The sequence below is a fragment of the Haliotis rufescens genome, unplaced genomic scaffold (assembly GCF_023055435.1).
Source record: "Haliotis rufescens isolate VD_foot unplaced genomic scaffold, xgHalRufe1.0.p SCAF_11, whole genome shotgun sequence".
Classification (NCBI taxonomy): Eukaryota; Metazoa; Mollusca; class Gastropoda; order Lepetellida; family Haliotidae; genus Haliotis; species Haliotis rufescens.
In genome coordinates, this window is record NW_025963791.1 from 2,936,668 (window position 1) to 2,952,686 (window position 16,019).

The following is a 16,019-nucleotide window of genomic DNA, read 5'->3' on the forward strand; positions in this document are numbered from 1 at the left end:
ACGTCTACTACCTGGTGTATTGGGATGTTCCTCCCCCAGTCAGTTGACACAACGTGATATTGATGAAATATTGTTGACCCTGAAATTAAGTTACTCGTTAGGACATCAAAGCCGGTAATACAGAGGACCATGGTACAATTCTGCAATAATTCTCAGTTTACTCCGAGCCGCAGAAAACCGAGTCTTTCAAAATACATGTTTGTGTAGAATGAACCATGATGAATGCGTTACAATCAAAGCGAGGCATACAACTTTGAGCTGTTTGCCATAATGAAGCTAGTTTTGATGTGTGATGAAGTTGGTGATCGATTACCTATCCGCTCTGAAGCAATTTTGACAGCATGTAGAGAACTGTTTTCAGACGGGCAATTCAGATCCGTTCAGCCAGATACAGCGTGTCTGAACTTCCTTGTCGGTGAATGACGATTTATGACATTTTGTTCCTTTTGACAAATGCCGCGGCTGACATACTCGTAGCCCCCTGAACTGCTTGGAGGGAAATCTTTGCGATGAAAACCGTTAAACTGTTTGAGTACTTTAAAAAGGGCATAGCTGGATGAACCGAATGATGTGACTGATTTTATTGATGATAAATTGAGGGAAAAAAACTAATTCATGTGTACGCGTTTCTTGTATCTCGTGGTAAGGATTCCCTGTGGTTATTAATTTGAAAGTGTTTAGCCCGGGGCCCCTTGTTATTGGTAGTGTATGGCGGCAACATACCCGTGCGTCAGCGTTATAAACATCTACTGTCTGTGAGGTGGCCCAGTTGTCTACGTCTCCGATTCACCCGTGACGATCCGGGGTAGAATAGGTCTAAAGCAAACCATGCTTGCCGTAAAAGGCGACTGTGCTTGTCGTAAGAGTTGACTAACGGGATCGGGTGGTAAGGCTCGCTGACTTGTTGATGCATGTCATCGTTTTAGCAATATTCCAGCAATATCACAGCGGGGGGACACCAGAAATCGGCTTCACACATTGTAACCATGTCGGGAATCGAACCCGGGTCTTCGGCGTGACGATCGAATGCTTTAACCACTAGGTTACCCGACCGCCCCCCTGCCCAAACTGATTTTGTTTATCGGTCTGTCAGCTTGAGGGTTAGTAAGCGTAAGTATGTCTCCCAGACCCTCAAGAATACATTTAAAATGCCCAATTCAAGTCTAGATGTATTTGCCAAGTCTAGATTGCTTCATGTCTAGGCCTGAAATAAAGGATTCATTTTGGACTCCATTTCTATTTTTAAAAGGTTACTTTATTTCTCGGACTAAATTTAAAGTCTAGGTAAATGTCTAAGACCTGCATCACTTCGGGCTCTGCTCCCATATCAAGTTGTCACGTGCATAGTAATTAAATACTGTTCAACTTGAGCGGCTTTAAACCCAACTCACTCACTCACTTTAGCCCACATAGAGCTAAAACGCAGTGATATACTGTTCAAAATACGTCATGTGTATTCAGCTCAAACATCTCCTCGACAGCAAGTTCTATCATAGGGATTGAACGACCCAGACAGACATACGGACATATTTTATTTATAAGCACAAACGATATTCATGATGTACAGATGTGTATATCAACCAAAACCTGCCTCTTAATTCAACGACATAGACAACATTTATGTGAGAAAATGTTAATTCTGTTCCCCCAACCCCCACCCCCACCCCCAACCCCCACACTCATAACGCTACGTGAGTGGCACGATACATTGCTTTTTATTAAATGACAGTTTCTCGCTGTCGTTCGCATTTGAAATATGTCCCATGTTGGCACACAACCACGACTGCAGGAGCCCAGCAAACTCTGTTTTAGTTGTTTTGTAATCCGTCTGGACTGCGACTAAAATGAGACTCTGGGCGGGGCGTTTGCACAACGCCCTTGGAATGTTTCACACAGATAAGGTTTTACAAAAGTATTATAACATCAAACGTTTGTATAGTCAGTTTTTTTCAGGTTCAGGTTTAAGCTTGTGCACGTGTTTTCTTTATAGGTCTACCATAGGTCGGTAATGCTACACTATAACACGATACTTTGTGGATTTAGCGGCATAAACGTTTCTGATGCCATCAACCACTGGACTGACTCGTTCGGCAGTCAATTATTAATTTTACAATCGATCGTAATATAGCTGAAACATGATTGAATGCGACATAAAACATCATATTGTCACTAATTGTTCAAAATAGGTTCTGTCGTATCTTTTGTCCTCAAGCTAGGTCCGGGACACCGTGGTTGACTAAGTCACTGGGATACGATTTTCAGAGTTGCGTCCCTTTTGCGTACCCGAATCCTATCATCGTGGGTTCGAATTCCAGATTCGCCCTGATTATGTTTAAAGTTTGTCAGAACGACACTCGTGAGTTGCATCAAAGGATTGTACGTCTAAGACCTGATTCAGTTCGGATTTTCGTCCCACATTAAACTGAACGCCGTGATATAAATGAAACACTGTTCAAAGCGGCCATAAACTAAACTCAGTCACTCAAGCTAGTTAAGCTCTCCGCGACTCACTGTCTGACCTTCACCGCAACGTTACGGGAAATGCTCCTTGTAGACCACCTCCATGGTCTAGTGTATAGACCGTCTGTCCGGAGAGCGAAAGGTCGTGGGTTCGATCCCCGGCCGCGTCATAACAAAAGACATTAAACGATGGTACTTGTTGTTACCCTGCCTGGCGTTTGGCATTAAGGGGCTTAAACAAACTAAAAACTGCTCGGCCCGGAGTCAGTATACTGTGTCTGAGTGGGGTATTCATGTTAAACGTCGGCATGGTATCTCAGTGGGCTAGCACTATACATCGGAGTCTGGACTAGTACAATCAGGCACTCTAGCATGCACGTCGCAATAATCTTGAACCCCATTTCACCACACCTAATGTTCCTTCCCCACGGGCTAAGTCTTAACACAATTACCAATTGCGAGTACCAATACGAAGCCAAAGCCTAACGAGACTTTATAACATTAGAACAGCGTCACCTACATGCATACACCTCTGAACAACGTGCTATTTTAAGACAGTTCTCGTAATTGCTTCCTATAACAAGCTTCGAGGCTGATACAGCTAACACCAACTTTAACAGATGCCGCTGTATCCGGCTGTAAGATGAAGCTGTCATGTTATCTGTCTGTTACAGACAGGTCACCATATTCTGTGGAACCCGTTTCTGATACCATTCTCAATATTGATATATGTCGAATATGACTGGTGTGATTGTCAATTTGGCATCGGTGTACATTGATTCTGCTGTCACACTGAGCGCACAATCAATTTAAATGTGGGTTGAGTGACCAAGGGTCATACCACGATGACCGTTGTAATCCTGGTCAGGAAAGGACCTCGTTATCGTGGGACTTCATACATTTTTTATTTGCATGCACCTGCGGGTCGAGGCTAGATCCGTTATCGGGGGGGGGGGGGGTATTTTAAATATTTGGTTTACGGATCCAGCTATGTTCAAAATGAGTAATGCCGAGATAGTCAAGTTGTACATTTCCAATTACCCGTTAGACCCGTGAAGATTCCGGGGTAGAATAGGTCTCCAGCAACCCATGCTTGCCGTAAAAGGCGACTATGCTTGTCGTAAAAGGCGACTAACGGGATCGTGTGGTCAGACTCGCTGACTTGGTTGATGCATGTCATCGATCCCAATTGCGCGGATCGATGCTCATGATGTCAATCACTGTATTGTCTGGTCCAGACTCGATAATTTGCAGACCGCCGTCATACAGCTGGAATATTGCTGAGTGCGGCGTTAAACAACAAACAAACAAACAAACAAACAATAACCCGTTAATGTTAGTGTTTGGCTTTGCTCCAAAACCAAATTGAAAAATTAAGAACTTGGAATAAAAACAACTTCTCACCCAACCAACTCTCCACTTTTACAAAAAGACAAAACAATTGAAATTTCTTATTTGTTTTGATTTTGATTTCGACAGCGGTTTTAAGAAATAAACAAAACCGAAAATAAAAAGAGAATGGCCTTACCGAGAAGCCGAGTTGTCATTATGAAATTGGAACATTGTGACGGACTACATTCCCTCTGAGGATTGTGACAAACACTTGGGGTGACTTGTACCGTGCGGATATGTCTGGAGATGTAAAGAAAAGATTGAGTCATTATTCATATGGCTGGTCACATGACGTCTGTCTCGAGTTGGTCATGCCGACGATTTGTTAATCAAGCTTCATGTAATACGGTTGTCAATCTGTAGTCGGTTCTTGTAATGATAGGCCATGAATTTGCGTTGTTTTATAGATAACAAAAATGACGTTTCAGCTTCATGGCATGGCTTCTTCGGGGACGTTTTCATTGCAGTATGGATTGAATTTAAGAGCACGGTCCAAAATACAAAGGTCAAATTGAAGTATTTTAAGTCATCTCCAAGTATATGTAGGTAAAACCAGAGATTGACAACATTATATCCCTTTCTATAACCTGTCACCCCTACAATGGAAGATGCCATTTTGATTTCAAAGAAAAGACTTGGTTGCGTCAAAGCAGTGCAAATATGCAACATTTTTATATTGAGAAATAAGACGGACGGACCTGGGATTTTGTTTCGAAATTGAATATTTTTTCCGCTACAGATAAAAAACTAGATAAAAAAAATTTCAAAACTATTAGCCTGATTTGTTTTAAAAGAACATTTTGTCATCCCAATTGCCTGTGATCGATGTTCATGATGTTCATGATAACAATCACTGGATTGTCTGGTCCAGACTCGATTATTTACAGACCGCCGTTATATAGCTTGAATATTTCTGAGTGCGGATTTAAACAACAAACAAAACTAATAAAACAGTAGATATGTGAATGTTTCACGACAGCAATAAAACTACGGGATACTATACCAACAAGAATCCGCTTCACACTTTGTACCTATTTGGGGAAACTGGAAAAAAACAACTCTGGTTTTCGGCGTGATGAGCGAACGCTTTAACTGGGCTACTCCATAACGGTTCCATTGCATATTTTAATTATATGCATGTTCTCTTAAAAGGGACGGTCGAGTAGCCTAGTAGTTAAAGCGTTCGCTCGTCACGCCGAAGACCCGGTTTCCATTCCCGACATGGGTACAATGTGTGAAGGCCATTTCTGGTGTCCCCCGCCTTGATATTGCTGGAATATTGCTAAAAGCGGCGTAAAATCAAACTCACTCACTCACTCTCTTAAAGGAGGATACTTTCAAAATAATGTAAACTAACATCATCAGAGTGTAATCTTCTCTTGCAGAATATTCGCGAGTTTTCGCCCGATGACTGCCACTTGTCTTACCTCCCCTTGGCGCACCTGTTCGAGAGGACAATTCAAATGGTCATGTTTTATGGCGGCGGGTACATTGGCTTCTTCTCAGGGGACATAACACTGTTGATTAGCGACGTGCAGACTCTAAGACCTACGATATTCCCTACGGTGCCCCGACTCCTTAACCGAATAAGAGACAAGGTTCGTTATTATTCTGCTATTCAAATATTTTGAACATTTTCTTTGAATGACAAATCAGTTACTTCCCTTTCGATATTATATTTTAGAATCTGTTGTTTACTGAAATTTAGCATGAAATATTGAAGTTTATTCCACATCTTTACAATGTTCAATTGGATAACCCATGAACCATAGTCCCTTTTCAAGAATTACAACAAATTCGTTTCCATGGAAACGCTTGTCACGATTCAGTCGTGATCAGTAATATATCTACTGAATGTGTGGTAGTATATCTCACAATGACCAGTGGACTGTTTCATATTGTACAGGTGTACGCCAATGTGAAGAGTAGCGCCATCAAGTCCTACCTGCTGGACTGGGCACTGTCCAGTAAACTGGTCGAGGTCAGAAGGTAAGTACGTTAGCATTCGTGAATATTGGTAAAAGCTTATGGTTTGTTTCCCGACTGACCTCAAACATTTTTTCTTGTTTTTCTCGAGATGCCTTATCACGTTATTGCCCGTATTTCATACCTCGTGCGTAAAATTCTTGCGCCAATATTGCATATAAAACACACCTGTGACGTCATTTTATTGTTTGAACGCTCCGTTGTTTGTCAACTGGATACTATCTGGAACCAACATTTGAATTTATTTCCACTTGGAATAGATGGAACTATTTTTTACTGACAAGTGAATAATTTCGTTTTTTTTCCCCCGAAAACATATGTCGCCAGCGGGGTTCGAACCCGCATCGTTTGATTTGAGAACATGTAATTGTCAACCTCAGATACGGCGGCACATGAAGGGGTGTTGGGAAATTTTTGTATAAAATATTTTCGTAATTTTGCATAATGCTTTAAAGCTAAATAATATGTATATATTTGTGTTAGAGCAGGTTACCTACAACAATGTTCGTATTCATAGCATTAGATAAATCTTTGGCGAGAAAAAACAAATAAGGTAATATAAATATCCCTTGTTCGGGGGTCTATATTTCCTATTATTCCCGTCAGCATGTAGTATCAATGTGCAAGCGATTGATAAATACTAGTTTAGGATCCAACGAAATTAAGACGAGCCGGGTACCATGCATTGTAAATGTCAGCTCGCGACGGAGCTTGGCGCACGTGCAACTGCGGCAGAGAATGCATTTCCCGTGCATCACGCAAGGGCGACTCACACAGTATAAATACAGACAACAAAGAGTTCTGGTTTATTTTCAAATATTTTCAACAAACGAATATTTTGTCAAAGTGTAGAAGTAGGGGCCTCTGCTCCATTATTTTTTCGGACATTCCCCTCTACTTACAGTTTCTCAAAGAACAAAAAGTACATTATTTTATATATATTTTAAAACAGACTTACCTACCCCATTCTTGGATGGGACGCGATGATAAATACACATTTCAATCAATCAATCAATCGATCAATCACGATGTGTTCCATCACGATGCTGTTAACGCCAGATTTATGTCTGTTCAGGGGAATAGTTCGGCGCGACAGTATATGGGACAAGTTGGTGTTCGGCAAGATCCAGGCAATGCTTGGAGGGCGGGTGGAGTTCCTCATCACAGGGTCGGCGCCCATACCCACAGAAACTCTCGACTTCTTCAAGTGTGCTCTTGGCTGCATGGTAAATAGCTTCTCTTCAGCTTTTTCCAAAAGAAATAACATCGCACGGTGGACATGCTGGATGTTTTGAAAATTTAGGATGTGGATGAAATGAAAAGGTCGACCACTAAACCATTTTATTTTAAAAATATCAAAGATTATTGTGTTAAATTTGGCAAAACGGTGTAACAGATTTGCTCTCACTGTGTTAGGCCCGTTAACATCGGGGTTAGAATAGGTCTCCAGCAACCTATGATTGTGAGAGGCGACTATTGGCGTAAGAGGCGGGGACCACGGGTTGCCCAGTCGTTTGAGGCGTCGCGATTCGCTGTGCAGAGTTGCGTCCCTTGGGCACGCTTATGATTGTGGGTTCGAATCCCGGTCGCCCCTATTATATTTCTAGGTTTGTCAGCCCCATGCCTTTGCTCGTGGGTTTCACCGAAGCGGTAAACGCCTGAGACCTGCATCACTGTGCTTTCCTCCCACATTAAGCTGGCACGCCGCGATATAACTGGAATACTGTTAAAAGCAGCGTTAAACCCAACTTCCTCACTCACGTTAGAGGCGGCTAATGGGATCGGGTGGTCAGGTTCGCTGACTTGGTTGATGCTCGTCATCGTGAATAGATGCTCATGATATCAAGCACTAGATTGTCAAACAAAGAAAACACTGTATGAAAAGGTCATGGTATTGTCAATCACCGGTTTGGGCCACTCTTATTACCGGCAACACTCATGAAAGTCGTATTATGCAACATATGACGAACAGCTGAATGAAAGGATGACAGGTACCGTTTTTACCATCAGGTCGGCGAGGGGTATGGTCAAACCGAGGCTGTGTCAGGGGTCACGGGGCAATATCCCGGAGATGTGACAACAGGTATGTGACAATACATAACGAGGGACAGGTATATTAAATCACCGAAAATAACCGATTTGTAACTGTAACAGGATTAACAGTGCAACTGAGGATACGATGTCTGCAGTATATTATTGACACCATTTAATTACATATGTACTTACCGTAGTAACTGATAGTCTTTTGAGGGGCACGGGTGGCCCAGTTGTCTAAGGTGCAGCCTGTGATCGTTGGTTCGAATGCCGGTTCTCCCCGGTCATGTTTCTCGGGTATGTCATCACCATACCTGTGCTGGTGGGTTTCACCAAAGTGGTAAACGTGCATCAATTCGGGCTTTCCTTCCACATCAAGCTGACACGCTGTGATGCAACTGAAATTCTGTTCAAAGCGGGGTTAAACTTTGCTCACTCACTAATATTGGGACCCGTGAAAATCCGGGGTAGAATAGATCTTCAGCAACCCATGCTTGCCGTAAAAGGCGACTATGCTTGTCGTAAAAGGCGACTAAAGGGATCGGGTGGTCGGTCTCGCTGACTTGGTTGGTGCATGTCATCGTATTCGAATTGCATGGATCGATACCTATGATGTCAATCACTGGATTGTCTGGCCCAGACTCGATTATTTACAGGCCGCCGTCACATAGCTGGAATATTGCTGAGTGCGGCGTTAAACAACAAACAAACAAACTTATTTTTATTTATATATAGTTTATTTCCGGTATTGGCGATGTGACACCCCCAACTCACTCCCCCAACTAATTAAACTTTTACTGGTTTCTACTTGATAGTCTTTTGTCGTTGACTCTTCCTTTTAATATTTAATTTATTAAAAAATCCGAATTGATTACACATTCATTAAATGTCGTATAGTCTTTATTTTATGTCTCTTCTCGTGTACCTGTGTTAGAATGTATTTCATTTCTTTCCAAACAAATGAGTGAGAACGAATATTTCAATGTGAACAGGTCACGTGGGATCACCGTTCGTGTGTAACCTCGTCAAATTGGTTGATGTCCCTGACATGAATTATCTGGCCTCAGACAACAAAGGGGAGGTAAGGCATCAAGTTTCTTACAGTCGAGGCAGTGGAACAGTCGGTGTGATATGTAACATATACGGGGATGTATTATGCATAGTCGATTGTAGGAAAAAGGTTATTCACATACGTTCAGGGAGCACGGGTGGCCCTGTCTCCCGAGGCGCCGCGATTCGCTGTGCAGAGTTGCGTCCCTTGGGCATACCCCAAACCTGTGATTGTGGGTTCGAATCCCGGTTCGCCCCTATTATGTTTCTAGGTTTGTCAGCACCATACCCGTGCTCGTGCGTTTCACCGAAGTGGTAAACGTCTGAGACCTTCATCACTTTGGCTTTCCTCCCACATTAAGCTGACACGCTGCGATATAACTGGAATATTGTTAAAAACGGCGTTAAACCCAACTCACTCACTCGCTCGCAAACGTTCACATATGTAAACTATATCAAAGATCAATCTATTTTTAACTAACAACACAATTTACAATTGTTAAAAAAATCAAAGATGTATTTGTATAGTTTCCTTAAGGTCACAATACCAAGGGCAAAATCACTTTTCAGGTAAAGTGGATTGACAGAGGCATAGAATTAATAACAGAGGCTGGTTATTTACAAATGTGTATATTTGTCCGTGTCAAATAACCAGAGTTTATGGATTTGCTCTGGTAGAAAGAGTTATGGTTTTGAATACATCCAGTCATTGCATAGAAAAAACTGCATACCATCTTTGTATTTTTGCACAGGCGTTTCGTTGCGAATATTGATTGCTGGTGTGTTTTAGAGTATGGCACAATACAATTCGTTTTTGTCCTTCAAACTATTCCTTTTAACTCATATTTTGTTTCTCTTGTCTCATTAAACAAAGGGCGTGATTGATTTTATGCAACAAGCACCACTGGGTAGTGGGCCTTTAAAATGATATAGTAAACAGATGTAGATATATCATAATGATGGGGAGGATTATTTTGCATTTTCAACTATTGCCCATGTAGTTACACAGCTACACAATGTCTTGGTTGCAGAGGTATACAATGTCTTGGTTGGAGAGCTATACAGTGTCTCGGTTGCATAGCTTTGCAGTGTCTCGGTTGCATAGCTATACAATGTCTTGGTTGCAGAGCTATGCAATGTCTTGGTTGCAGAGCTATGCAGTGTCTGGGTTTCATAGCTCTGCAGTGTCTTGGTTGCATAGCTATGCAGTGTCTGGGTTGCATAGCTATGCAGTGTCGTGGTTGTAGAGCTATACAATGTCTTGGTTGCATAGCTATGTAGTGTCATGGTTGGAGAGCTATACAATGTCTTGGTTGCATAGCTATGTAGTGTCATGGTTGGAGAGCTATACAATGTCTTGGTTGCATAGCTATGTAGTGTCATGGTTGGAGAGCTATACAATGTCTTGGTTGCATAGCTATGTAGTGTCATGGTTGGAGAGCTATGCAGTTTCTTGGTTGCATAGCTATGTAGTGTCTCGGTTGCATAGCTATACAGTGTCTGGGTTGCATAGCTATGTAGTGTCATGGTTGGAGAGCTATACAATGTCTGGGTTGCATAGCTATGCAGTGTCTTGGTTGCAGAGCTGAACACTTGATTGCATGGCTATACAACATGTCCTTGTCACGTATACCAGGAACTAATGTCCGACCCCCCTCACTGTATTTCCTCCTCAGTGACTATGAAAGCATTATAGCTGATGGATCGCCAATGACGTAACTGTAATCTCATCCATGTTTCAATTCCATTGTTTGGTGTGAGTTTGTTTTGAATGTAGTCACTATTTTTTGCAGGTTTGTGTATACGGTCCAAATGTGTCGCCAGGGTATTACAAGAATCCGGAGAAAACAGCGGAGGTGATCGACAAGGACGGATGGCTACATACGGGCGATATTGGCGAGTGGCTGCCGGTGAGACTGTTATCTGTTGTGACATCAATCAAGATGTACCTGTCTGCTGCATAGTTAATGTCTGCAAGGCTATTAGTAAGTAGGCTACGCGTTACGTAAAAACGAGAGCTCCGGCAGACTCGGTAACATTTATCAATACGTAATCATGGAGTTCATAGTCGCAGAGGAAAGCAGGTAACAGAGATAAAAACAATATTTACAAGAACATAGGATACAGATCCATGATTAAGCTATTATCATTAAAGGGAACATGGGTGGGCCAGTCGTCCAAGGCACGGGAATTAGCTGTGCATAAATGCGTCCCAAAGGCATGCTATGAACCCATGAGCGTGGGAGCGAATTCCACATTCGCCTTGATTGTTTCAAGGTTTGTGAGCACCACAACTGCTCCTTGGTGTTATCAAAGTGGCCATGGATAAGACATGCATCTTTTCAGGCTTTCCTTTCACATGAAGACGTGGTACAACCATCTGCCAGAGGCAAGAGAGTTAACTGACTATAAAAGTCCAGTTTCCAACCATGCTGAACGAGGCAGGAGTTGTGGAGTGTTATTATATACTTCAGCGTGAAAGACTGAGTTTTCCAAAGTTGAGAAAAGTGATATTTTTATTGCAGTGAACATAACACTTGATATTTCACTGCTGTGAACATAACACTTTGACGGAACTATTGTCATACAAGAGTGACCTCCCCTCAAATTGGATCCCTTTATGGTTGTGTCTCGCCGGTACACCAACTGTTGACTTCCTTTTAACGTTAGTTCCACATTGACAAGGCAAAATAATGCCAGATTATTTTATGGAAAATGTTTCGTTATAAACTGTAAATTTCTCATTTAACTTGTCAATCTTTTCTCAAAATGCCATATTTGTTACTTGACCGACGTGTATTCTTTCGCTTCCAACAGCGGTCTTGTTATTTTCAAGACTACTTTTAGTTAAAGTTGATTTTGTATTTAATCATATCTATATGTATGATATAGAATTTTCGCGACCCTAAATATATTTTTTGCTTTTGTTCATAGTTTTAAGACTTTGCAAAAACGAAACTACATTTTTGTCGCGAATACATGGGGTGGTGAACCGTCCCTGTTTGTTGGGGTAGGGAGAATTTACGTTACATTGTAATGAAATCATTTATTTTTCCGGTAGTCAACTACACAGAACGTATATAATATAAATAGAATATTCCATGTGTGTCGTGAAATATCATGTTTCTCTCATCTCGTTACATCTCGATATTTTCGCTCCACACATGAATATCCTCTATACATTTTGACTGGACGAACGAGTTTTTGCATCGTCCAATCAAAACCGCGTAACGAAATCAACATCCGGTCCACCACAGCGACTGCAGATTTCGGTCGACTGCAGGATTTTGCAGAGTATGTGTGCCGTCAACTGGGGGTCGACAGATTTGCTTTTAATCAAGGTGCTCAAGTGATTTCTTCGCGAGAAGAGACACATTTTATTATGACAAAGATCTTGATTATCGATCGTGACTGAGCGTCGCCATATTTTTTAATAAATGCAAGTGATATGAGAGATGGAACCTGATTGGTCAGTTAGGACGGACATAACTTGTAAAAGCCGCTGGTGTCGCCACGAAATTCCAACCTAGTTCGGCAAGAGTGGAAGCTGGACTTTTACAGTCAGCTAACTCCCTTGCCTCGGGAAGATGTGGTATAACCAAACGCGCTTTGACATACCATGTCCAAAGATCGTGTGTTAGGATATGCACTGTTGAGATTCTAAATCACTTAAGGTCCCCAATACATACCCCATGCTTGTCGTAAGAGGCGACCGAACAGGAACGTCTAAGGCGCCGCTATTCGCTGTGCAGAGTTGCGTCCCTTGGGCACGCTTTATGGCATGGCGAACAATCCACAGCGTCGGTGAGCTATCACGCACATCCAAGTTCAGCAAACCCGAAAAACATACGGGTTTGAAAAGGTCTTCAGCAACTTTTGTTTGTCGTAAGATGCGACTAACGGGCTCGCTGACTTGGTTGATGCATGTAACCGTATACCAAATGCATAGATCGATGCTCACGATGTGAATCACTGGATTGTCTGGTCCGGACTCCAGTTTTTACAGACCGCCGTCATATATCTGAATGTGGCGTTAAGCAGTAAACAAACACATTCAGCAAGACCAGACACTATAACCACCCAGTCCCCATGTAACCGAGCGTTTGCTGCTGGCATGGGGCACGTGGGGCGAATTTTGAATCTGTGAGGAATCGTGATGCGGATGTAGTAGTACCAGCTATTTTGCAAAGAAAACACGATCACATCGCAAAGAAAAACGCATTTAAAACATGTAGTACCATTAACATCAATAAAAAATTTAGTGTTTAATGTTTATCAAAAGTTAAAAATTCTATAGGGCGTTTGATTGACATGCCTATGTACAGACGCGGCTACTCCGACAATGTGATTCCGATAAGGATGCAGTGGGGCTGTTATTGAGGAAGTAATTAGTTCACACAGAAACGCCCCCCAAGGGCCATTAAGAATTTATTTCTGTTGCGATGTAATGAAGTTGGGCTTGCTGTCAGTCGGAATCTAGGACAGGGGTTACAACACTGTTTTTGTAACAACCTACGAGTCGTTCCTTGTGAACAGTTCAGGCAGCGTGCCGTTGGCTTTTTGTAAAAGATGCGTTTGGGAATTTTGTGATCGATCATTTTAAGTAGGAGTGAGTGAAAGTTGTATTTCACTGCTGTCGGCTTCATTCCAGTAGTATTACGACGGCTTGTGAATAATGGAATCTGCTCCAGGCAAACCAGTGGTTGATGGCTTGATTTGTTTGTTGTTTATCGCCGCACTCAGCAATATTCCAGCTATATGACGGCGGTCTGTAAATAATCAGATAACCAGACAATCCAGTGATTGACATCATCAGTATCGATCCACGCAATTGGGATACGATGACATGCATCAACCAAGTCAGCTAGCCTGACCACCGGATCCCATTAGTCGCCTGAACAAAATCCCCATTTTTTTCAATATTTATTATAAATACTTTTGACAGAGATTATTTAGTCCTGTAATGTTAACTACTACCTTCCATCGACCCGTGAAGATCCGGGTTAGAATAAGTCTTCAACAACCCATACTTGCCGTAAAAGGCGACTATGCTTGTCGTTAAAGGCGACTAACGGGATCGGGTGGTCAGGCTCGCTGACTTAATTCATGCTGGTCATCGATCCCAACTGTGTGGATCGATGCTTAATTTCTCATTAAAATCAGACCTTAGTTCTCGCTACCGCTGAACAAAGATCTGAAGTCATCCCATAAGGGGTCGCGTCAGAACGACCTTTCATCCTACTAATCAGAGCGTCGCTTACCAGATTATGAAAATGACAGTCGGAATGTGATTTCTACCTCGAAATGCATAACATGGGGTATTCTGAACGATAGTTACGGGTTTAACGACTGAATCCATACGATCTAGATCATCTATTAGCCATTCAAGAATGTTCTTTTGTTTAGGTTTCAAAATTGTAACAGAGAATTTGTCAAAATATGTTTCGAAGCGTAGTCGCCAATTTGAAATTGGTGCTGTAAAGCACGAGAAAGCTCCCTTCTGATTGGTCAATCTATTGGTCGGTCAAAGTTCGCGCAAGGTCGGTCTGACGTGACCCGTAATGGGATGTCCTCAGATCTTTGTTTAGCGATAGCGAGAACTAAGATCTGATTTTAATGAGATTGCGATGCTCATGACATCAATCACAGGTGTGTTGAAAGCTTTCACTCACTCAGCCTAAAACTCAGCCTAACTTTGTGTGTGGGGGTGGGTGGGTGGGTGGGTGGGTGAGGGGGCGATTAGTAACAAGAATTGTAACAAGCCTTATACTTAAGATTGAGGTGAGGCCTCCGTGGTGTCGTGGGTTGAGCATATGCCCAGGTCTGTGGTTCCCTCCCCTGGTCGGCCCTTACCAAAAGACTTTAAGAAATGGTACTTGTTGTTACCCTGTCTGGCGCTATAAAAGTCCCGACTCATACAATAGGCCACACAGACGTACATGCACGTCACTTTATAAGTGAAATAATCTTGAACCAGACGTAAAACCACATTTCACCTCACCTCACCTCACCTCACCTCACCTCACCTCACCTCACCTCATGTTTAGTTGCTGTGACACGCCGTTCATTTACATGAATGGCCCAAATATCCTACTGGTCATCCTTGATAAGTTGAACCAACTCACAATCCGTGTTTGAGACAAGTAGGTGGTTCACAGAATTTGGGCAAACATATTTGGTGTTACTGGTAGAGAGGGTGTACGCATATTGTGCACGTGCAGGTCATGATGATGAAATTGACTACGCTGCCATGAACACACGTGTGGAGACTACTAAGAGGTCGGTGTGACAAGTACCAAAATTCTCTGAAGTCGTTTGATAGAAGTCAATTACAAACAAATAAACATGTCAAAGCGAGGTGACCATGGCCAAATCATACATTCTCAGGCTCGAGAATTGACCTATAATGTCATAAATTACATGAAGAAAGAATGTACCAATAAATCTCAAGCATTGTCAAAATCTAGCATTGCCACTGGTCTACGCTAAAGCGCATCCGTGCAGAAGGTATCGCTCTTGACAAAAGTATTCCATTTTCACGGCAAATGAATTCCCTTCATTGTCACATACTTCTCAGTTGTTACCTATGCACAATGCTGTCACCCTTTTCACAGTCATAGGGCACCTTACATCAGCACGTACTATTATGTGCTATTGAACTCGAGACAACACGAACATCATCCATCGCACTACATGTCGCGGACCACCCGCTACCCCTTCGTTCACAACGCGCCAGTGGGCGGACCTCATACACAGTCATAAGGGGCTAATTGTCAGGTCACAACTCAACATATCCTGGTTTACCAGTGGATAGGATGCTACTTCCTCTGTGATTGAGCATTCTCGTGCTCTCCTCTGCCACTTTGCTTCATGAAATAACGTTATTTGTAGTTGTACGTGCAACAGAAAATAAACATCAACCAATATCATCGACCATCTACTTCTTTCGTGTGATTTGGTTTCCATAAACGTATACATCAACCTATTTTCCTCCGCAGAATGGCGCTTTGAAGCTGATCGACAGAAAGAAGCATATCTTTAAATTAGCACAGGTACGTGAAATAAAATGCCACAAGCTGATTGTGAGAATACTGATT

The 16,019-nt window shown here is 42.3% G+C and overlaps 1 protein-coding gene across 2 annotated transcripts in view; it reads left to right on the forward strand.

The window, feature by feature from the left end:
* The window catches only part of LOC124144543 (long-chain-fatty-acid--CoA ligase 1-like), a 52,753-nt gene that overhangs the window by 19,498 nt on the left and 17,236 nt on the right, over positions 1 to 16,019 (forward strand). For both annotated transcript variants that reach the window (XM_046513995.2, XM_046513994.2), the window contains 7 exons: positions 5,238 to 5,450; positions 5,759 to 5,841; positions 6,914 to 7,064; positions 7,849 to 7,921; positions 8,865 to 8,953; positions 10,716 to 10,832; positions 15,921 to 15,974. In XM_046513995.2, coding sequence (XP_046369951.1) covers positions 5,238 to 5,450; positions 5,759 to 5,841; positions 6,914 to 7,064; positions 7,849 to 7,921; positions 8,865 to 8,953; positions 10,716 to 10,832; positions 15,921 to 15,974 — 780 coding nt within the window. The remainder of the gene's footprint in view (positions 1 to 5,237; positions 5,451 to 5,758; positions 5,842 to 6,913; positions 7,065 to 7,848; positions 7,922 to 8,864; positions 8,954 to 10,715; positions 10,833 to 15,920; positions 15,975 to 16,019) is intronic.